Source organism: Euleptes europaea, chromosome 8 (assembly GCF_029931775.1).
Source record: "Euleptes europaea isolate rEulEur1 chromosome 8, rEulEur1.hap1, whole genome shotgun sequence".
Lineage (NCBI taxonomy): Eukaryota > Metazoa > Chordata > Lepidosauria > Squamata > Sphaerodactylidae > Euleptes > Euleptes europaea.
Genome location: NC_079319.1, coordinates 79231454 through 79253919, shown reverse-complemented (window position 1 = coordinate 79253919; position 22466 = coordinate 79231454). Strand labels below are relative to the sequence as shown.

The 22466-nt window shown below is 41.8% G+C and overlaps 1 protein-coding gene across 1 annotated transcript; it reads left to right on the top strand.

The window, feature by feature from the left end:
* Nucleotides 1-495: 495 nt before the first annotated feature.
* Nucleotides 496-14931, top strand: MYLIP (myosin regulatory light chain interacting protein). Its single transcript, XM_056854206.1, has 7 exons — nt 496-625; nt 2399-2589; nt 9244-9429; nt 11618-11815; nt 13210-13374; nt 13703-14123; nt 14705-14931. The coding sequence occupies exons 1-7, from the start codon at nt 512-514 to the stop codon at nt 14792-14794; spliced, it is 1365 nt and encodes a 454-aa protein (XP_056710184.1). The 5' UTR covers nt 496-511; the 3' UTR covers nt 14795-14931.
* Nucleotides 14932-22466: the final 7535 nt, after the last annotated feature.

The following is a 22466-nucleotide window of genomic DNA, read 5'->3' as shown; positions in this document are numbered from 1 at the left end:
AGCTGTGGCTCGCGAAAGCTCACACCCTGCCAGGAAATATTCTTGAAGTCTTTAAGGTGCTACTGGACTCTTGCCCTTTTCTACTACTAAAAAACAACAACTTTGAAGTAGAGGGATCATTTGAAAACCCTGTGCTTGTTTCAGGCTTTCCATCGCTCCCTCTCGACCTCCTGCCCCGCACATGGCAGATCAGAAGGGTCTTCAATCGGGAACCGGAAGTCTTCAGTCAAACGAACGGAGACCGGGACCCCTCGATCATAACAACAGCGCCCGCCCCCCCCCCGTTTCTGCGTCTCTCCTCCCCTTTTCTATTCCTCACGCTTTGATTGGCTCGGGCGGCTGCGTGTCCCCAGAGCAGCGCGCATGGATTGGTTGGGCTTTCCCCGCGGGCGGGGCCTGCGGGCAGTCGCGGGGGAGCGAGCTGAAAAGCTATCGGCGCCGGGGCTGGCGTTCGTTCGCCTCAGAGCCAGGCGAGCGGAGCCGAGAGACGCGGGGCCGGTGGCCGCTCGGTATGCGCCCTCAGGACAAGGCAGCGGCCATGCTGTGCTATGTGACCAGGCCGGACGCGGTGGTGATGGAGGTGGAGGTCGAGGCCAAAGCCAACGGCGAAGACTGCCTCAACCAGGTGAAGAGGCGCTCTCTTTCCCCCCCCTCCCCCACTCCCCAAGTCTCCGAACGGCCGTTAAGCGCGCGGGGGGGGGGCTCTCCCGCGGGCTCCTCACCGGCTCGAGCTGCCAATCAAAACGAGCCTCTCCCGCCTTCCCCCGCGCGCTCCCCACACTCATTCATAAAGCCTCGAGGGCTGGGGGAGGGGAGGCTGGGTAGCCGTCTCTGCTGGGTGTTTTTCTTTTAAACCCCTCGGTGTTGAGTGGAACAGGCGGAGGAGGAGGAGGGGGGACAGCGACGGCCTCCCCGGCCGCGGAGCCTGCAGCATCGCGGTTGCCCTGCCTGCCTCCCTCCCACACGCCGCCGCTGAACCGGATCGCCGCCTCCGCCGCGAAAATGTCCCCAAATCCCCCGTTTTAGTATCGCGAGCCACGTGGCACGTTGCAGGGGCGAGTTGGGCTGCTCGTCTTCTCTCCCCCGCAGCCGACTGTTTGCACCGCTTGTGGACGCTCAGTGGGGGAGAGGTGAGATGGGGGGCATCGTGGCCCCTGCGTGGCGTGGAATGGACCTGGGAGCATGGAGCACCCAGCTCCTCTGCTCTCGTGGCTTGGAAGAGGCCTGGGTGATCTGTTTTGTGCCCCCCACCCATCTACCCACCCACCCAGCAGTGGCCCTGGCTTGTTCTCATTTAATAACTCTGCACCGGGCCAGAGTATTTGTACCTTTGCTGATAATTCCCAGTGGGTCGCCGTGTCAGTCTGTCTGCAGTAGTAGAAAAGGGCAAGAGTCCAGGAGCACCTTCAAGACTACCAAGAATATTTTCTGGCAGGGTAGGAGCTTTCGTGAGCCACAGCTCGCTTCAGATACAGCTAGAATGTGAATCCATCTGTCTTTAATTCCCAGTGGGTCGCCGTCTTCGTCTGTCTGCAGTAGTAGAAAAGGGCAAGAGTCCACTAGCACCTTAAAGACTAACAAGAATATTTTCTGGTAGGGTGTGAGCTTTCGTGAGCCACAGCTCACTTCTTCAGATACAGCTAGAATGTGAATCCATCTGTCTTTAATTCACAGTGGGGAGCCGTGTTAGTCTGTCTGCAGTAGTAGAAAAGGGCAAGAGTCCAGTAGCACCTTAAAGATTAACAAAAATATTTTCTGCCAGGGTGTGAGCTTTCGTGAGCCACAGCTCACTTCAGATACAGCTAGAATGTGAATCCATCTGTCTTTAATTCCCAGTGGGCAGCCGTGTTAGTCTGTCTGCAGTAGCAGAAAAGGGCAAGAGTCCAGTAGCACCTTAAAGACGAACAAAAATATTTTACCCTACCAGAAAATATTTTTGTTAGTCTTTAAGGTGCTACTGGACTCTTGCCCTTTTCTACTACTGTATTTTTGCTGGTACAGGAGAAGTCTCGGAGTGGTTGGTGGTTTCGTTGCTCGTAAGATGCTGGGTGCTATTGAGCAACTGGAATTATTCTTGCTGGTTAGCTTAGGGATGGCTTTGGTGAGCAACTGGATCGGGGTTCCTGATAGGTTTAGACATGGAGTGTCAGCAGAGAACACATAGGATCAGTTGTGCCTTGTTGGCTGGGGGATAAGAACAACCCGAGAAAGACATGGTGGGGTGGGGGACCCTATAGTGTTTTTGCTTTAGTTCAGTTTCAGCTCCTCCAATATCAAGTGGAATATTCATGCGTGGTAGATTTCTGTGAGACTCCCACAATTTCCTAGTTAAACTTTTATTGTGACATATTGCTTCTTCTGTCTACTAACTTTAGGTTACTTTGATTTTTATTTATAGGTTTGCAGACGGTTGGGCATAATAGAAGTCGATTACTTTGGACTCCAGTTCACAGGCAGCAAAGGAGAGAACTTATGGTTGAATTTGAGAAATAGAATATCCCAGCAGATGGATGGTCTGCCTCCTTACAGACTGAAATTGCGTGTCAAGTTCTTTGTGGAACCCCATCTTATCTTGCAAGAACAGACAAGGTAAGGAAGAATCCGCCCCCCAGTGAAAGTTGTTTTTAACTGTGTGGCATGCAAACCGTATGTACAGTTTTAGTTTGTGGCTGTCAGTGTGTTTGGAGTTCAATATAATGTTCTGGTCTTATTGTAAAGTTGGATTTATTACAGAAAATAAAAAAAATACTGTAATTTAATGTTAGAGAAGGAAGTTTGAAAACAAGACTAATGGAGTATTGGCTCTGTTGCCCGATGGTAACCTCCTAGGAATGTTACTGCAGGTCATTCTGTAATGTTCCTAACAGGAAACTGTTCTCCCAGTGTTTCAACTTACTGAACACCTCCTTTTAACGTGCTCTCATATTACTGCACTGATTCAAGAAACTGTAGCCCTCTTTAAAACTGCAAAGGGAAAGCAGCTGTTTTTTCAGTTTTAAGAAATACATTTAATATATTCTGGTTCTTAAACTTGAACAGTCTAAACGTGAAAATGTGTTTGCAGAACATAACATTTCGGTGTGGAAGTGACTAGGTAGATGTCATAACATTTTGCACTGACTGTGAAATGTTTGAAATGTAGTGTGAATTGATATAAAAATAGAAAATAAAAATCTGCCCTTTGTAGAGAAGTTCTTCTTTCCGTATTGTATTTATTTGTGACACTTTTACCTAACATTTCTCCTAAAAAGACTTAAAATGAATAGACTATACAGTGGTTGCAAATCAGAGATTCTTTGAAGGGCTAGTGTAGTTTCAGTTATGTACTTAATGTTGGCAATCAGTACATCAGCCTTGGACTATTTGTGAAGCAGGTAGTTATATTGCACTGTGGTCTGTGGCTTTGTGCAGTGGAAGAACATCTTGAAGACCAACACATGTTATTTAAACTACTTATAATTGCACTGTATCTCACACTGTGTTTGAAGAATAACATGATCAGTGTGATTCACTGAAGTATTACATACTGGAGTTAATTTTTATTTTCTATTAGATTCCTGTTGGATATGTGTTTGGCCGTACTTTAAAATAATCATACAAAAGTCTCCTTTGCTCAGTAGATTTTTTCATTATTCATCAGCAGTTATTGTTAAGGGAGGTAAATGTGTTAACATATCTGATGGAAGAATATTTATTACATTAGTTCAGGATTTTGTTCATACAATAAGGGGTAAGGACTTGTGTGGTGTTTGTTCTGTTAAATTTCAGAGTGTTTGGCTTGCAGCAGGATGGAACCGTTGATTCTGTGTTAGTGAATGATTTAATTTTTTTGTTCTCCTATCTGCACTTGCACTGTTTTGACTAGGAGGTATAATCTGTCAAGTTATTGATAAATAAGTGCTGGCCTACTTGGAAAGGCCATGAATGCTGGCTAGCTCCAGACAATCAGATGACAAGTACACAAACACTTCTGTTTGCTCGCGTTTATCAGTCACATCTTTTTGCCCATATGATGTCTGCCTAAAAACAGGGAGAACTTAAGAGAGCACTGCACAATCATTGTTACTGGAAGACGAGATGCCCTTGCATGTGATGGTTGCTTGTGAATGCATTGCACTGATTAGAGATTAGATCATTTTCAGTATTTGCAATATCAGCAATAGTCATTTTATATAACTGGTATTGAGAAGAGGGGTACGTTGGTGTAGTAAGGGTTCAAAGTCAGGAGGTCCTTTTTCTTTTTAAGTATAAAGTGCAAGGTTCAAACATAGAACCCTATCACTCTGCTTTTATTAGTGTTTGAAAGTAATTGACTGCTTTGATTTGTTTTGATCCGTTCTTAATGTCGTTCAGAGGGTAATATTAAATCACCAGCAGTTTCATGCTTAAATGGATAGATATGGTTTTTCAAATCAGCTTTCCTCAGTGGCATATCATTGTTATTAAATTTGCCTGTTCAAGAGTAATTTCATAATCTTTAATGTGTTAACAACACTTATTTCAGAACTGATCAAATGTTTCTACATTTGGAGAACTTTACAAATATTTTGTGAGGTTGAGTACCCATGAAACAGGGATGCAAAACATAGGGTTTGATGAAGAGGATAATCTTGTGTCTTGTCATTTCAAACCTGATGGCTTGGTGTGTTTGGTAGGTCATCAAAGCGAAGAAGGTTGTGTGAATTTGGTCTGTTCTCGAAGTTCAGAGCAGCTTTCATGGGGCTTCCCATGTATTTTGGATGACTCATAGAATTCAGTCAAAACATCTTTCCCAAGGTCCAGAAATGTGCTGCCGTAAAATGGAGTGGGAAAGGTTTCTCCAGGCGTGGCTGGCAATCTCTGGTTCAGTGAAGTCTGTGTGACTGCTATTCTAGGGAAAGCCACAGCAATGTAACTATAGGTCATTGACTGAAAGTAACCCTTGCTCATAGCTGCTACCAAATCAGCAACTGCTGTGCTGGAAGACAACAGGATACAGAAATTCGACGCCTCATTGGTCTGCAGCCATTGGGCAGAAAGTTCTGCTTTTGTGGTTGGGGCTTTTTTGAAACAAGTTAACAAGTATAAAAACTTCATTCTGCTTCTGGAATATCGAGTAATGCTTGACTGTTGAGTAAACCAGTGCTAACCCTGACATTAAGTGTCCTAAACATACTATTAAAAGCTTGTAAAATTCGTTTTGCCGCTGAAATAAAGTGATATTTTTGTATGATTAAATAAATACCTGGCACAGTTTTACATTAGGTACATCTAGTGAATATATTGTCTAGTATCCCTAAATATGAGGCAGTCAAATCAGAATTTTGGCCTGGCCGGTGGACCAGTTTAGATATGACATGAATTTGAACAACTTGTTAGCTTTCTTAAACGTTTTCATGCATGGGGTATTTGTCAGCGGTAAATGGCAATTCTCTTCTATTGACATGAAATTAGACATGACATTCATATCTAAGTGCAACAAAATATTTTGGCTGTGAACTGAGGCAAGTATTGAACACATCTGTCTATATGAAGTGGAGTTGAATGGCCCATAGTAACCTTTCACCTAACTAATCAGTGTTGTAAGATGGAAATCTGATGTTTCATTTGATTTGAGAAAAGCATTATGTACTGCAATTTTATCTACCTGTCACCTGCTAATTATCCTACATTTTGAGCAATAGAGAAATTTGGATTGCTTCACGTGTTTATTGCTGTTCTATACATGTAATTTTCATGTAGTATACTGCTACAAATACTTGGGTCTTAGATCAATGCCTCAAAAGAGGTATGGTCTGATTGTTGAAGCTGGACGGATGCTCAACTGAATATTTTTACATTCGTGGTAGTAATAGAATCTCATGTAGCTCAAAATAGTGAATATATTTTAAAGAAGTTATGAGGTTTGATCTATTTCAAGTTATACTAGTATTTTGAGCTGCATGAGGTTCTTTTGCCTTGATCTGGATAGTCTGATCTCTTCAGATCTCAGAAGCTACGGTAAGTAGTATGGGCCCTGGCTAGTATTTGAATGGGAGACCTCCAAGGGATACCAGGGTTGTGACGCAGAGGCAGGCAATGGCAAACAACCTTTGAACATCTCTGTGTCTTGAAAACCCTACGGGGTCACCATTAGTCAGCTGTGACTTGACTGCAAACAAAAATGAGGTTCTTTGCTAATTAGCACAAAGTGTCATGAGCTTTGTCTGAGTGAAAATCTGAATTGCTATGAAGTGGGGGGTCCATTTGACTCCCCATTCCTGCTGCAATCTGTCCATCCCACATAGTATATTGTTTCTAGTGCATGGGTGTCAAACATCAGGCCTGAGGGCTGGATCCGCCCCCTTGAGGGCTGAGGCAGCCCCCCCTCCCAATCTGGGTTGGTGAGTCCGCTGCGGCTTGCCAGCCAAGGCAGCCACCTCCTCCAGTCCTTAGGTGTCAGTTATCAAAGACTGTTAAACAAAAGAAAAGACTATAAGAGTGTTATTGTTTTAAGCATGTTTGTATTCTAAGTAAAAAATAATATTGTTAATTGGCTTTGCCTGTGTCTTTGTTTGTATCTCTGGTACCTGGCATTAAATTTTATGGTACACATGACCCGGCCTGGCCAAGTGACATTTATGTCATATCTAGCCCTCGCAACAAATGAGTTTCACGCCCCTGTTCTAGAGGGACCGTGAACCTGCAGCAGTTTTTCAGATGGTGTGGTGGGCTCCTGGTAAAAATCTCCCACTGTGTAACAGTATACTCTTAAATCAGGGGTGGGGAACCTCAGGCCCGGGGGCCGTATACGGCCCCCGAGGACATTTTTTGTGGCCCTCGGTAGCTCCGGGAACCCTGCCGCGGAGCTCTGGGGGAGGGAGTGCACGGAGACTGGGGCCCGGTTGCTTGGTGCTCCGTGTGCCGCCGTGTGTGTGGGGGGGGGCGGGGGAGGTGGGGGGGCTGGGGCCCGGTTGCGCAGGCCAGCATGCGTGTGTGTGTTGGGGGGGAGGCTTTTCTCTCTTCCTCTTTTTCTGTCATTCTTTCTCCTTTCTCTCCCTCTCTTCCTCCCTCTTTTTCTGTCTCTTTCTTTGTCTCCCTCCGTTCTTTTTTTCTTTCCCTCTGTCCTTTCTTTCTCCCCCTCTCTCCATTTCTTTCTCCCTTTCTCTCTCTTTCTCCCTCCCTCCCTTTTCCTCTTTCTCTGTTTTCCTTCCTCCCTTCCTCCCTTGCTAATCGACTGTGGGCTGCGCCCCCCTGGCGCCTTGTTTTCTGGGGCCCACCGCTGGCTGCCCTCCCACCGGGGAGGGGGGAGCCCTGCAGGCCTTCTCTGGGTGGCCTCCCCTGGGGTTGCCAACCTCCAGGTGTTGGCTGGAGACCTGGCAACCCTAGCCTCCCCCCCCCACAGGAGATCTACACCTGGTATGGCCCCCGAAAGATGTTATAAATGTGCAAATGGCCCTTGGCAGGAAAAAGGTTCCCCACCCCTGTCTTAAATGTTCATACATTATTATTAGTCACTTTCTTTCAAGAAGATGTTGAAATATTTCATAGTTTTGTCCTTGAAACAATTTGCATGAAGAAGTGCAGAACCAAATAACTACCCCAGTCTTTTGTAAAATAATACTTTCCATTCTTAGTGGTCAAACCAGCTGTTAAGTTTCAGCTAGTTCAGTAAATGCCTTCTAGGTATTGATCCATTACAGTTGTGTTAGTGATTCTAAGGTTAGCTCCAAGAACTCATGTAGTGTTTTGCATGCAGCACTTTATATCACAGCCTCTGTTAAATTGTGGTGGGAAATGGACACAAGCATAATGCTAGCAGCCAATGAGTTCTTTATCTCAGACTACTAGTGTATAGCCTTGAAAATTTTTCGAAGGCTTTCCCCCCCTTCGGCTCACTGATTCCGAGCTGTTTTATCAAATAGATTCCTGTGAATGGAACCTACATTGCTCACAATATAAGAATTTAAGAGTCTCACTTTTGCATCACCCGTTTATGTAACACACAAACATGAACAGGCTTTTAGTATAATATGTGAGATCACTCTTTGTCTCCTCCCTGATGTTATGTTCATGTTAGATTTCTTCCGGTACCTTGTGTATGGTGGGCACTGTTGCTGTGAATGTTTGTGGTTCAAATGTTGCTAGCTAACTCTAGTGTGTTATTTGTAAAATTAATTGTTGAAGCCATGGTACAGGGTGAAGGGTAGGCAAGTGAAATCTTGGTCTGTTTTGATTTAACTCTTCCTTCGGTTTCATACCTTTCTCTAGGCATTGATTTATAGGGGAAGGGTCCTTTATCAGCTGATTATGGAGTTGACTTGTACTTTGTTCCTTTCCATCTGTCACCAGCACCCTACAATTATGGGTGCAGAATTTAGTTCATGAAGACAGTAGAAGTAAAATACTTGTTCTTAAATATTCACTGTGAAAGTGCCTGCTTCTATCTTATAAACAAGCCCTAGAAAGAAGAGCGTGCACTGAGCTGGTTGAACAGATAATGGTTATTACTAGGCAGGTCTGTAACTTTTGGAGAGGGAAAAGGGAGTGTTCTTCACCTTGGTGTTCACTTTCGTCTTGCCTCTTGCCTCCCTCTTGTTATTTCTCATTCTGTTCTCTTCTGTCTGCTCCTTCACCTACCCTGCATTGTTTTTGCTCCCAGATCCCGATTGCCCTCCAGTGCTATAGGTGTGGTTTGGTACGGAAGAGGGTGAGAGATGGTAAAGACTGTTTCATTCACCATTTAACACTGATTTGATCTAGGAACTGGTTTTGGGATAGTACAAAGAAACAGTTGCCTCCTTCCCCACTTCCAAAGCCAGATTTCCAGCTTGTTTCTGTTACTCAGTAGTAAGGTTGTGCTAGAACAAGACAGGCATACTGTTGAAAGCTGGATATGATACATGTAGTGGTATTACTATAGCACCATTATTGGCGATCTCCTAGAGGAAAAACTAAAGCTGATCTGTGAAATGTTTGAGGTGGATCATCATGGTTAGGCATGCTCTTCCCCCCCCCCCCACACACACTCATCTTTTCTCATTCTTAAGCTAAAGAAGCTAAAAATTGTTTCTCAACAATACAATTTTAATACAATCGGTATGTTAACTGTTCCAAATGAATGAACCTTATGTTTGTTTTAGATATTCCAGATATTCTATAGGTAATTTTCCATTTCTTTTAGGTAGGATGGGAAAATCAGAATGATATTGTGTGAAAGTAATAACAAAACTATTTCAATTCAAGAAATTTAAAATGTAACATTTTCACTTAATTTCCTTCTAGGCATATGTTTTTCTTGCATATAGAGGAAGATCTTTTGGCTGGTAATCTTCAGTGTTCCTGTGAGCATGCAGTTGAAGTTAGTGCACTACTTGCCCAGTTGAAGTTTGGGGATTATAATCAGAATACTGCCAAATATCACTATGAAGAGTTCTGTGCAAAGGAACTTACTACTGCCGTTTTGGAAAGGTAAGAGGGCTTGCTGTGGAGAACAAGTATATCAGACATTTGCTCAAGTGGCTGACATTGGAAATCAGCTTTTCATATTTGCAGACTTGATACGCATATGAATACAATATATGTAATATTAAGGATTTATTAATGTGCATCTTCAGTATTACCAGCTGAGGTAGCTTTCTCTTGAAACTGGCTTTTAATGTATTACTGTGATAGATAAAACATTATTTCAGTTGCTCAAAATACCATATGGAAGTGAGAGGTCACTTTACAATTCTGTAAACTCCAGATTGAGCATCGGAACAGATTTAAGGTTTTGGTATTGACCTTCAAAGCACTAAACGTACCTGCAGGATCACCTCTCCTGATACACCCCCCAAAGAGTGCTTCACTCAGCTGGAGAGCAACTACTGGTGATCCCTGGCCCGAAGAACATCAGGCTGTTCTCAACCAGGGCCATTTTGGCTCAGGCCTGGTGGAATGCTATGCCCAGTGAGATTTGGGCCCTGCGGGACTTAAAGCAGTTCCGCAGGGCCTGTAAGACAGAGCTGTTCTGCCAAGCATATGGTTGAGGACAGCAACCGTTTCCGTCTGGCTGGCTTCCCCTCCTTCTCCTTTGTCTGCCATGCTCCTGTAAATGGTTAAATGTTATTGCTGCTACGTTATGGTTGCTATTGTAGATATTATTATTGTTATAAGTGAGGGTGCTTGGTTTTATTGTTACGAATTTTTGTGTAAAGTATCGATTGATTTTAAAGTGTTGTTAGCTGCTCTGAGCCTGGCTTGTCCAGGAAAGGGCAGCCTAGAAGTCTGATAAATCAAATCATTCATAATCTATCATAATGTAAAAGATACAATCAGCTTTCAAACAATTTAATACTTTAATTGATTTGGTAGCCTTCAAACAATTTAATACTTTAATTGATTTGGCAGCCTATAACATCTTAGTTTTAAATCCTAAATAATGCATACAAAATATTGTCGAAGGCTTTCACGGTCAGAGTCCATCGGTTCTTGTAGGCTATCCGGGCTGTGTGATAGTGGTCTTGGTATTTTCTTTCCTGACGTTTTGCCAGCAGCTGTGGCAGGCATCTTCAGAGTAGTAACACTGAAGGACAGTGTCCCTCAGTGTCAAGTGTGTAGGAAGAGTAATATATAGTCAGAAGGAAGTTGGGTTTGAGCTGAGTCATTGTCCTGCAAAGTAATAAAGGTAATGTGCTAATACTTTGCAAGACAATGATTCAGCTCAAACCCAACCCCCTTCTGACTATATATTACTCTTTCTACACACTTGACACTGAAAGACACTGTCCTTCAGTGTTACTCCTCTGAAGATGCCTTCCACAACTGGTGGCGAAACGTCAGGAAAGAAAATACCAAGACCACGGTCACACAGCCCGGATAGCCTACAAGAACCAATGGACTCTGACCGTGAAAGCCTTCGACAATATTTTGTATGCATTATTTAGGATTTAAAACTAAGATGTTATAGGCTGCCAAATCAATTAAAGTATTAAATTGTTTGACAGCCGATTGTATCTTTTACATTATGATAGATTATGAATGATTTGATTTATCAGACTTCTAGGCTGCCCTTTCCTGGACAAGCCAGGTTCAGAGCAGCTAACAACACTTTAAAATCAATCTATACTTTACACAAAAATTCATAACAATAAAACCAAGCCCCTCACTTATAACAATAATAATATCTACAATAGCAACCATAACGTAGCAGCAATAACATTTAACCATTTACAGGAGAATGGCAGACAAAGGAGAAGGAGGGGAGAGTATTAGCACATTACCTTTAATACTTTGCAGGACAATGACTCAGCTCAAACCCAACCCCTTCTGACCCTATATTACTCTTCCTACACTTGACACTGAGAGACACTGTCCTTCAGTGTTACTCCTCTGAAGATGCCTGCCACAGCTGCTGGCAAAACGTCAGGAAAGAAAATATCAAGACCACGGTCACACAGCCCGGATGCCTACAAGAACCAATGCATACGAAGTTCATTCATTTATATATTAAAATGAAGACAAGGAAGGATTGATTTACTGCTTTTAAAAGCTCAAATCAATAAAATATAAGTAGAAAATAAGAGTATAAGTCAACTTCTTAATTTTTTAAAACAGAATTCATCTTGACTCATAAGTCTGAATGACTAACCTGCTCTCAATCTCTTACTGTCCACAGAATTACGGCAAAACATAAGGAACTTGAAGGCCTCAGCCAGGCTTCAGCAGAGTATCAAGTTTTACAGATTGTGTCAACATTGGACAACTATGGGGTAGAGTGGCATTCTGTCAGAGACAGTGAAGGGCAAAAGCTTTTTATTGGTGTTGGTCCTGAGGGAATTTTCATATGTAAAGATGACTTAATTCCATTTATCAGGTAAGAACTATAGAAAATGAAAAACATTGATATAGAATGTCATTAAAATGTCAAGAGTTTTGGGTTACTCTCCTGTTTTTAGTTCCAACAGTGAACATGTTGTAGAACATTCAGGTCACATTCAAATGAGACTTAAAGAAAAAGTGAAGTCATTAAATAGCTGCAGCTATATGGAGTGCCAGTTGTGACTTGGAAATTTCAGGGTTTAGGTTTTTCTGCCCCTCCCCCAACCCACTATTTGAACTTGGATTAAGCTCTGGAATAAAGTAGTTCACTGCTGTTTTCATTTTTTCCCCTCGACTATAAATGGACCAAAATGGTTACAGACAACAACATTTATTTAGCTCATTGGCTTTCCCCCCCTCCACTATTGCATTGGTCCCAAAGCAGGGCCAGTAGGCACAGGATACACAGGTGTACCCAACCTTGTCAATCCTTTCATCACTTTTGGAATTTTGAGAACAGGCACTACCTTAATGAAGGTTGAGGTCAGTCACAAAACGGCTGCCATTGGAAACAAGGGGCCGCTCAAGCCAATCATCGTTTGATGAAATTGGCTAGTTTTGAATGGGTGCTCCTTAGCGTTGTAAAATTTCTGGAAAAGTTGAAGCCATGGAGAAAGATCCATGGGGGTAGGTTAAATTTTGGGGAAAGTATAAAGAGATGTAACACTTACTTTACTATCAAACCTAAACTACTATTACTTTTATAAACAATTTATAACTTAGCACATAAAATAATACAATTGGGCATATTTATGGAATTTACAAATATTTTCATTTCATAGTTGTTGTTTTTTGTTCTTTCACTGCTGTCCAAACTTTTTAATTTTTCTATTGGAAAGATTTCCCCTGATTCTTCCCTCCCTCCTTTTCTCTTGGGGCTTCACATCTGTAATGTTCCCTGCAAACATAGAGGAGATATCTGTGGTATCCTTGACATGTTTGTAATGGCCTATGGCTAAATGCAAATAAAACCATTCACGTAGAAGAGATCCCTCCTTGGTTCTTAAGCACCTCTTGCTCCATTGAGGAAGAGGTAAGCCAAGAATGGATATTTACTTTGGGAAAGAGATGCTTTTGAAAAGAAGCAAATGGGTGCCAGGCAACATGACAATAGGCATAATGGAGTCCATGAATTTCATGTTGGGGATCACTGCAATACGTACCAACATTGCTGAAGTTAAGCGAGTCTAGCTTAGTGCCTGCATGGGAGATTGGCTGGGCTTCTTGAGTTGCATCATGTAAGAAAAGAGGGATATGAACTTTTGTAATATTCACAATTTTTATAATTACCATTTTGCAATGCATTCTTTAAATCGCTGGTAGCTTTAGTAAAGCGCTTTCAGGTATCTGTACAGATCCTGTCCCCTTAACATCTTGCTTTCCTTCTAGGATTGCATATCCAGTTATTCAAATGGCAACACAGTCTGGGAAAAATGTGTACTTGACTGTCACAAAGGAGTGTGGCAATAGTATAGTTCACCTTTTCAAGATGATCAGCACCAGAGCAGCTAGTGGATTGTACAGAGCAATAACTGAAACTCATGCATTTTACAGGTTTGTTTTTGCTATACTTAAGTTTATGGTTTTAAGTATCAAATATTTATGCCTCATTTTTATACATAAAAATAGAGTTTAGAAATCTGAGGTTCATCCAGTGTCACCTCAGTATAAACATTAATGAAGTCTTGTGCAATACAAGCCAGTTTTATTCTTTTCAGAGGCTGTCACCATTGATTTTCACCTTGTTCCCTGCAAGATGGTTTCTGTATTTTTAAATTGGTATTAAGCGTTAATGGCAATTATATGAAATCTGTGACTAAACAGAACTGACCATTTCTCTGGGTGTTCCATATTAACTGAACCTGCATCTTTCCCTCTATAGGTGCGACACTGTTACTAGTGCTGTCATGATGCAGTACAGTCGAGACTTAAAAGGCCACTTAGCATCCTTGTTCCTGAATGAAAACATTAATCTTGGCAAAAAATACGTGTTTGATATTAAGCGGACATCAAAGGAGGCTTATGATCATGCAAGACGAGCTCTTTACAATGCTGGCCTGGTGGATCTTGTTTCAAGAAGTGACCAGAGTCCACCCAGTTCCCCCCTTAAGACTTCAGAAAGCAGCGTGAACTGTGATGCCTGTGAAGGTCTCAGCTGCCAGCAGACAAAGGCTCTTCAAGAGAAATTACAGAAGCTTAAAGAATCTCTGCTGTGTATGGTGTGTTGTGAAGAAGAAATAAATTCTACTTTTTGTCCATGTGGGCACACCGTGTGCTGTGAGTCATGTGCAGCACAGTTACAGGTAACTATAAAGCCACTTGGAAAACATAGCATGTTACATTACTACCTTTCAAAGTAGTCCAGACTGAGATTCTCAGAAACCACTGTCAGAATAATAGAATACCACCAGAGTGTGTAACAAAAATTTTGTGTTCCAGCCTGCTGCTAACCACTGTGTCTGGTAACCCTAGCTGGTTCCCACCTAGTCATAATCTGCTGCTAATAGAAAAATTAAGTGAAATTGCCAAAACTTTTATTCAGACTTAAGATTCTTTGGAGCTTTATTTAACTGCCATAAAATACAAGACTTGGTTTTGTGACATGACTATATTTAAAACCCCAAATGGATACTTCTACTTACAAAGAGGTCAAGTGAATCCCACCTTGTATTCTCAAAGATGCCAGTGGAAGTGCTTATTTGTTCAGAAACGAAAACATATTTTTATAAAACTAGTAGGGTTTATTTATGTAATTGGTGTTTAAAATTGAAGCTTATTTCTGATAACATAAATTGAATATTAAAATCTTTGGGTGTATGAACTATTAACTCTATTATTAGACACAGTTGTTAAAGAAACATTCCAATTTCTGTTTTCTCTCTAGTCGTGCCCAGTTTGCAGGTCCCAAGTAAAGAATGTCCAGCACGTCTATCTGCCTACCCATACCAGTCTGCTTAATCTGACGGTAATATGATCTTTGTGTCATCACTGGAAGGTGGATACCATATAAGCTTCTTAATCATCTTGTACTTCCAAAATACTATGTTTACTCCAGCCATTGATGGTGTAGGAGAGCATCTGCCAGCAACTGCAGTCAGAATGGCCACCATGAAACTGTTTTTGATTGAAGTGGAGGAAGAAAACATTCTGTTAGAGAACATGTTTAGGACATTCTGTGAATGATGTGTAGCCATCCTCATGTCAACCAGATTTTTAAAAAGAAAATGGTGATTTTTTTAAAAGTTGAGAATGAGAGGTGGAAAGTTATTCAGTATCGATCAAGGGCCATTCAGCTTGTTTTATGCATTTTATAAAGATTGTTTTAAAGTTAAGTCAGTTTGCATGATCACTCCATTTGTCTTTTAGTGAAACTAGTTTTAATAACTACATCTGCTTTATATGATTTAGGTTCTGCTTTTAGCATTACCAAAATAAGCAACTATTTTTATTTTCAAATCAGTGAGTTAAGAACCTAAGATTGCAAAGCTTTAAGCAAATGGTTATATTTGTTTCAGCAAAAGTAAAGACCAGATAACTCCCAAAATTACCATCAAATTTTGAGTAAGCTTGGCAGCCTGGTGGACATCTTTCGAGAAACTGTTGAAGGACTATGTACATTTGAAAAATGGAACATTTAACGTTGGTATAAAATTTTCACTTTCAAGAGTCCACTTTTGCTTTTTGCTTTTTTTTTGTCTGCCTTGTTTTGGGAGAAACTTTAATCCTAAAATAGCATAATCTTAATAGAGTTTTCTATAATACAGTTGTGTTTAAATTATTCTTTCTAAAAACCGTCTTACCTTCTGCCACATACCCTCTCCCTGGGCATTTTGGACTTTGGTCAACTAGTGAATACTCCAGAACCTTGAAAACTAGCTGACCATATTTGGGTGCAATACTAGCTCAAATAAGGCTAGACAAGACACTTTACTGAGACTTCCTAAATATACTTTTCATATTGCCTTAATGTAGCAGTAATGTGTGTATGCATTTGTTTCTTTGCACAGACATTTTGTCAAAATATTAAAGCTCTACTTTTTTATGGCACATTAGCGTATAAACCTTACTTCAAAAGGTATTTATTTTTTCACTTTGTAAAAAAAAAATTTCCACATGAAGCAAGATCTATCCTATATGGTAGGCAACTTTTGTCTTTTGATATTCAGGTTAATAAAGGACTTTCAATAGAAAACTGGAAAAATTTCTTTATTTACACATAATTCTTAATATGAAAGTATTGTTTCAGTTCTTTGTGTTAAAGATCTGAGGCCAAACTGATAAGTTGAGGAAACAGCTCTGAAAATAAGGCTTCATATCCCTCAAACTATTTAAAATTACTCTGCTCAAGGAGCTTCTAAGGGATAAAGGAAAGGAAAATCAGGCTTCATTTATTTCTTGTGTTAGAAATGCAGCCTTACAGCCAGGGCTAGGGTAGGCACACAGGACTTTTGTCTGAACATAAAGCAGGCATCTCCATTGATGATTAAAAAGAAGAAAATCCAGGTCATACTTTTTTATTGGGGCTAATCAAAATGACAAAGCATTTGTGTAAGCTTTCAAGTTCACCTGAAGCCTTCATCAGGTAGATATTAAAAGATAAAACAGTTTTGTTGTGGGGTGGGCAGATTCTAGTACCAGCTCTCATGGTGCTGGATGCTGATAGGCACACAAACTTGCATTTAATGGCTGGAGGTGACAGGTTCCAGCACTTGCATTCTGTGAAGAAGTAATCAATTGAGGCACGTATCAGTTGAGAAAATGAAGTTCCAGCTAGATCCAAATATCACTCAAAAACGTAGAAGGAAGCACATGTTGATCTCCATTGTATTTTACTTCATTGCCAATCATACCACATAACCCCACGCTTGCCCCCAACATGCACTGTGAGCTGCTACTACAACAAATCTGTGGTGAAGTTTGCACCTTTCTTCATTGTGCCGCTGGTGTGTAGTTTGCATGTGTAGAAAAATATAGTGATATGAACTGTTTGTAGAAAATCTGAATTGTAAAGCAGTTGCACTTTCAGTCACCGTTTAGACAACTGTAGGACTAGGTTCTGTGGGTAAATAAGAAATGTCGATGCTTGCTGGAGTTTTGATTTTAAATTAACATCTGTTTTTCCTGCCCTAAGGCTGTTCTGCTGTTTGATTACCATGCACTTGCCTAATAGCCTGGATTGGATTGTAAAGTCACCTTCCGCTAACAGAAATGGGGCACTTGGTCCATTTCAACCTCCTGTGACAGTCGTCCTTATTACTCTTCATTCTGTTAGGAATACCCCCCCAAAGTAGCATTGTGGAAAGCGTTGTGGGCTGCAGCCAAAAGGGGGAAGTGAGAGAGATTCTCCAAGGTTTGCTTTGCTTCTTTGAATCCAACCCATTATCTCTATAAATGGTGTGTGTTCTGATTCTATAATAAAGCAGTTAATTAACTTTGATAAATGAGCTGCTTAATGTGCATGTGTGTATAAAATACCATCCAGTCGCAATCAGCTTATGGCAACCCCAACACAAGCTTCCAGGGCACGTGATTAAGCAGAGGTGGTTTGCCAATGCCCTCCTCTGCATGATCTTTGAGGTCTCCCAAGTACCGACCCTGCTTAGCTTTTGAGATCTGACAAGATTGGGCGATATCATGCTGCCTTCCCTCCCAGCTGTTTAATGAGTGATTTCCAAAACTTGGAAAGGAATTGGGTTCCTGTGCTTGGTGGGGGAAATGCCATGAATGACAAGGATTTAGTCTTCTAGATAAAAGGAAACCTATGTGCACTAGTTAAGTCTTTCTTATGGATCATAAATTACAAGAAAATCCACGGATGGTGATTTTGCTCTCTCTGATTTACAATGACTGCAACAGTTTAAGTTCAAAAATGTTGAGTAAACTACTGGATGTTAGGTATATTTCTATCAATTCCTTACAAAATGACTTGTACCAAAGGTTACATTATCTTAACAGCTAGCTGCAATGTTGTGTGAATGATTTTTAGTTAAAGCACAAGAACTTCTTACAAAACTGGTATATTTAGTACCAGTTTAATATGGAGGATTGTCTTAGATCTTCAAGCTGTCCTAAATTTCAGAGAAACAGTATGAAATATGGGGGAAAGTTTGCACACCAGCAATTAAAATGTTTAATCCTGATATACAGACATATTTCATACTGTTTCTCTGAAATTTAGGGCAGCTTGAAGATCTAAGACATAAATAGGGTTTAAACATTTTGTATCTTCAAGTTATTTATGCCTTGCTTTTCTCCCCAATGGAGACCCAAAGTGGCTTACACCATTCTCTTTTTCTCTGTTCTGCTCTCAAAACAAATGTGTGAGGTCAGTTCAGCTGAGAGAGTGGCTGGCTCAAGGTCACCCAGCAAGCTTCAATGGCAGAATGGAGATTTCAGCCCTAACCACTGTATCTTGCTGGCTCTTACCAACTAGTGGCACCTTGAAGACTAACAAGGTTTTATGCCAACATACACTTTCGTGGACTAGGTGCATTAATAAAGTTTTGTGAGGTTTGAAATTATTTCCGGAATGACAAGAGTGTTGTGGTTGATGCTTCTCTCAATGGTAATAAACATGGGAAACATCTGCAGGGCATATAATGATGTGCTACTGAACCTGGTTTGTGGATGGTGACAGGATTAGTGGACACCATCACAAAGAAAGATGCAATGTTGCTAGGCCTCAGTCACAATATTACACAATAGTTTCAGGTGTCTAGCCGTGTTGCTCTGCCTTGGAAGAGCAAGATTAAGAGTCCGGTAGCACCTTAAAAAGACCAACAAGATTACCCTGAAAATCTTGTTAAGTCTTTAAGGTGCTACTGGGCTCATCTTACACAATAGTGGACACAGTTCTGTGTTATAGACCACCCATGGAGCATGCAGGAGGACTGCAGGGATTTTAAGTGCAAATTGTTGGTTTGGAGAGTTTTGACTTGTGGGTGGACATATATAGAATCAACAACCCACTCCACTTCAATGCTGCCAGCTACAGTTTAAGAATGGGGGTGGCTCTTCCTCTGGCATCCACCCCCTCTTGGTTCCCCCACCCCGCTTGAATATAGAGGAGTAGTGGTGGATAAATCAAAAGTTCCCTGTTGTGCATATGAGAGAGTACTGACAATTGCATTATTTGGAGAACAGTTTTCCTAGTAACTTAAGTGACCTTTCTTCTTAGAAACTTTAAAATGACCATTGTCTGTGGGAAGCAGTGTAACCTGAAATTTTATTCCTGAGGGTTCATGCAAGGGTGGGGGGTAGAGAAGGTAATTTGTCAAGAAGTTTGGATTCTGGCAAGGTGAAGTGTAAGGTACATAGAAACAGAGCACCAAGATGTATTTGTGCCCAGTCTCAATGCAGGTTGTGAGGCTGGAATGTAGGTGAAAGTGGAATTCAGTGCAAAATATTTTTTCACCAAATAATGCTTTGTATTTGCCAAATGTGGTATAACTATTTTGTTACATGCTATCTTCATAGGGAAGGACAGGTTGGCCACAAACCTACATTAATGATGTGGCAGAAGAGCCACACAGGTGTTAGTCCTGTGCCATCTACATATACTCCATGTACTCCTTCCAGCCATCTCACTGACTTCATAGATTTACAGATCTCAATAAAAGAGGGGGAGGGGATTAAAGAACAGGGAGAGGGAGGCGCAGGTCCACGCCACTGGTGCCAATCTATTGCATAGCTAACAAATTTGTGTGGGCTTTGGCTGCCAAGATCCAAGATTAGCTGTTTTGTTGTACCCACTTAGTTGATTCCAAGTTGAACACATTTCCAACAGTGCCCCTCCTTTACAATTCTGTTTCATTAGTGAAATTTGTGTTGAGAGAAGTTGAAAGTCCCTGTAATTTTGGCAACAGGCATATGGCACAGAAGCCAGCATTGAAAATGCAGATGTGACCCATGTGTTTCCCCATGTTTTCAATGTTTTGTGCAATGGAGTAACTGGACATATCTTTCTAGAGAAGAGAGGTGATTCAAGCTCGTACAGTTTCCCCAACATAATGCTGAGCAAAATGCATTACCTTCTCACTTTGATTCTCTGAGGTGCAGCTGGAAAGTAGCACCATATTTAATTCTCCATGGAAGAGCAAAGACTTTGCATACACTGTACTGCAGAAACCCAAGATTTTTCTTAATGTTTTCTTAATTTCCTGTTCACTTTCTGCTGCTTGGAGCATTATTTGCAATTGCAAATATGCAGGTATGATCACCAGGCAGATATTGTTGCCTGTTGCTGTTTCCAGTGTGTTTAGTTTAAAAGTCGTATGTTATGCTATTCACCTAGTTGACAGCAGTTTAGCATCTTGTGAAGACAGACAGACAATTTTTTATTGCGGCATTGCCATTCTAAAAAGCTTAGCATCTTTTGAATATTGTGAAAAGAGCCAGGTGAAAGCTGGTATATTGCCAAACGTCAAGCTCAAAGTTGGATTAATACCCAACATGACCTCCGGGCACAAGCAGATTTCATTGCATTCAGATAGCATCTGGTGGGGCGTGCATATTTTCAGGGCTTTGAATTGCTGCTATTATAAAAAGCTGGCTGGCCTAGGCTAGCCTGATCTTGTCAGATCTCAGAAACTAAGCAGGGTCAACCGTGGTTAGTACTTGAATGGGAGACCACCAGGAAGTCCAGGGTCGCTATGCAGAGGAAGGAAATGGCAAACCACCTCTGTTAAGTCTCTTGCCTTGAAACCCCTACTGGGTTGCCATAAGTTGGCTGCGGCATGACAGCACTTTACAGACATGATATTTCACAAGGTATTTACCCAGAAAAGGAGCTTGGAGGTCAGCTGAGTGCTTAGTATGAAGGGGGAAAAAACTTTCTCAGAGATCTGTTTTCAGTAAACATATTTCTGAGCAGTCCTGCTGTTGGTTGGACGCTTGTCATGAATAAAAATACATTCCAGTTCCTGACTTTCCATGCACCGGAGGGCAACTTTACAAAGAGACCGGCAGTATTAATAAAAGGCCAGGAAATTATGTACCGCTGAGCTGAGAATATGCAGAAGGCTCATTCCTGGCCTGCTACTCAAAAAACAGGAAGAGGCCTTACGGAGTGTAATGCGGGATGCCTTTTAGAGCTGAGATCACTCCCGGTCCATGGAAATGTTAAGAGCAAGGGTATTCCAGCACTTGCAGCTTTCTCAGCTCAAGGCACCAAAACAATGCAGTGTGACCTGGGTAGCAGGGCACCGGTATAAAACTCTCTTTGCTAATTATATGCACTGTAGTTGTATGCACTGAAGTTCACATCTTTCCATGATAAAACATGATTGTTCTGTTCTGAACATCAGGAGAGAAATTCCTGAGGAAGATCTGTATGCATTAAAAAAAAAACGGTCTGTAGGACAGTATTCGTAGGACGGTACCACTTTGGAATGCCAGTAGAATTCCCATGATTGAATGCCCACAACCCCTTTTGTGGAAAGCTAGTATGTCAGGAAGAAGTGGTTTAGTTTAGTGTTTATTCAGGTGCTAATTTTCTGTGTGCGGGGGGTGGCAATGTTCAAGATGACATCACGCACAACCTGCATTCTAAAGTAATGTTTTCTATGGACTCCAGTTATTTAGTCATTCCGGTTCATAAGCAAGCAACACATAGACTTGTACCATTTGTCTCAGCAAATAAGCAAAACCCCTCTCGGGTTTTCTCATGAGGGGTCATATGCCACCATGCATTACCTATGCATATATTTGGTGTACCTGAGATATAAGCACACACTGCTTATGACAGCATGTCAAATATTGTTTTGATCTCGAGGTAATTGACGACAGAAATATCGGCAAGGTTAGTTCCCCAAATAGCTCACTCTGGAAATAGGAGGAATTCGAGGCTGGCCAGAGCCAGTGTGGTGTAAGGAGGCTGAAGCTGGTTCCCAGTTCCTTATTCACATTTCCTAGTTCCTGAATGATATTGAGGACAATTTAATGGCTGCACCCCAAAATAAAGTTTGCACCACCACATATCTCACACACCCCGCATTCAGGGGACTGTGCCCTCCAAGGGGGTGCATGCTGGGTCCAAAGTCCAGTTCTTGTGCCAGCTGCTCCCAAGTGGGGGCCCCCCAGGATAAGTGCACATACAGACACTGGGGCTCATCTGTGCCCCAAAACAGTCTTTGGACCACCCCCAAGTCACACATCCCCACACTCCAGCGACTGTCCCCTGCAAGAAGACATACAGTGGTGCCCAGTCCAAACACTAGTTCTAGAACCACCGGCTTCTTTTTGGATTCCCGCCCCCACAGAAGCCTGTATTGCAAAGAAGTGTTGAATAAGGAACTGGAATGGTTGTGTGCCCTCTACATCCCCAAAAGAAAGTTTGGACCACCGCATATCATACACCCCACCCACCCCACATTCAGGGGACTGTGCCCTCTGAGGGGGTGCATGCTGGTCCTAGTCCAAAGGCCAATTCTGCCAGCTGCTCCCAAGTGGGGTGCCCCCAAGACAAAATAGGATTCTAGAGGCAGTTTGAATAGACCCCTAGTTACTTTTTAAAAAAATATATCTATTTTATTGCATTGGAGGTCATTTTACATCTCCATACCTTTACAATTACACTTTACACTTTCCTTCTTCCAATACAAATTTCCCCCTTTCAAATAGACCCCTAGTTACTGAACAGTGCTTTA

Excerpts from the sequence above, each read along its gene's own strand:
- MYLIP (XM_056854206.1), top strand. The coding sequence starts at position 512 with ATGCGCCCTCAGGACAAGGCAGCGGCCATGCTGTGCTATGTGACCAGG. Across the intron at positions 2,590-9,243 it reads ATCTTGCAAGAACAGACAAG|GCATATGTTTTTCTTGCATA; the intron begins GTAAGGAAGAAT and ends ATTTCCTTCTAG. Across the intron at positions 9,430-11,617 it reads ACTACTGCCGTTTTGGAAAG|AATTACGGCAAAACATAAGG; the intron begins GTAAGAGGGCTT and ends TACTGTCCACAG.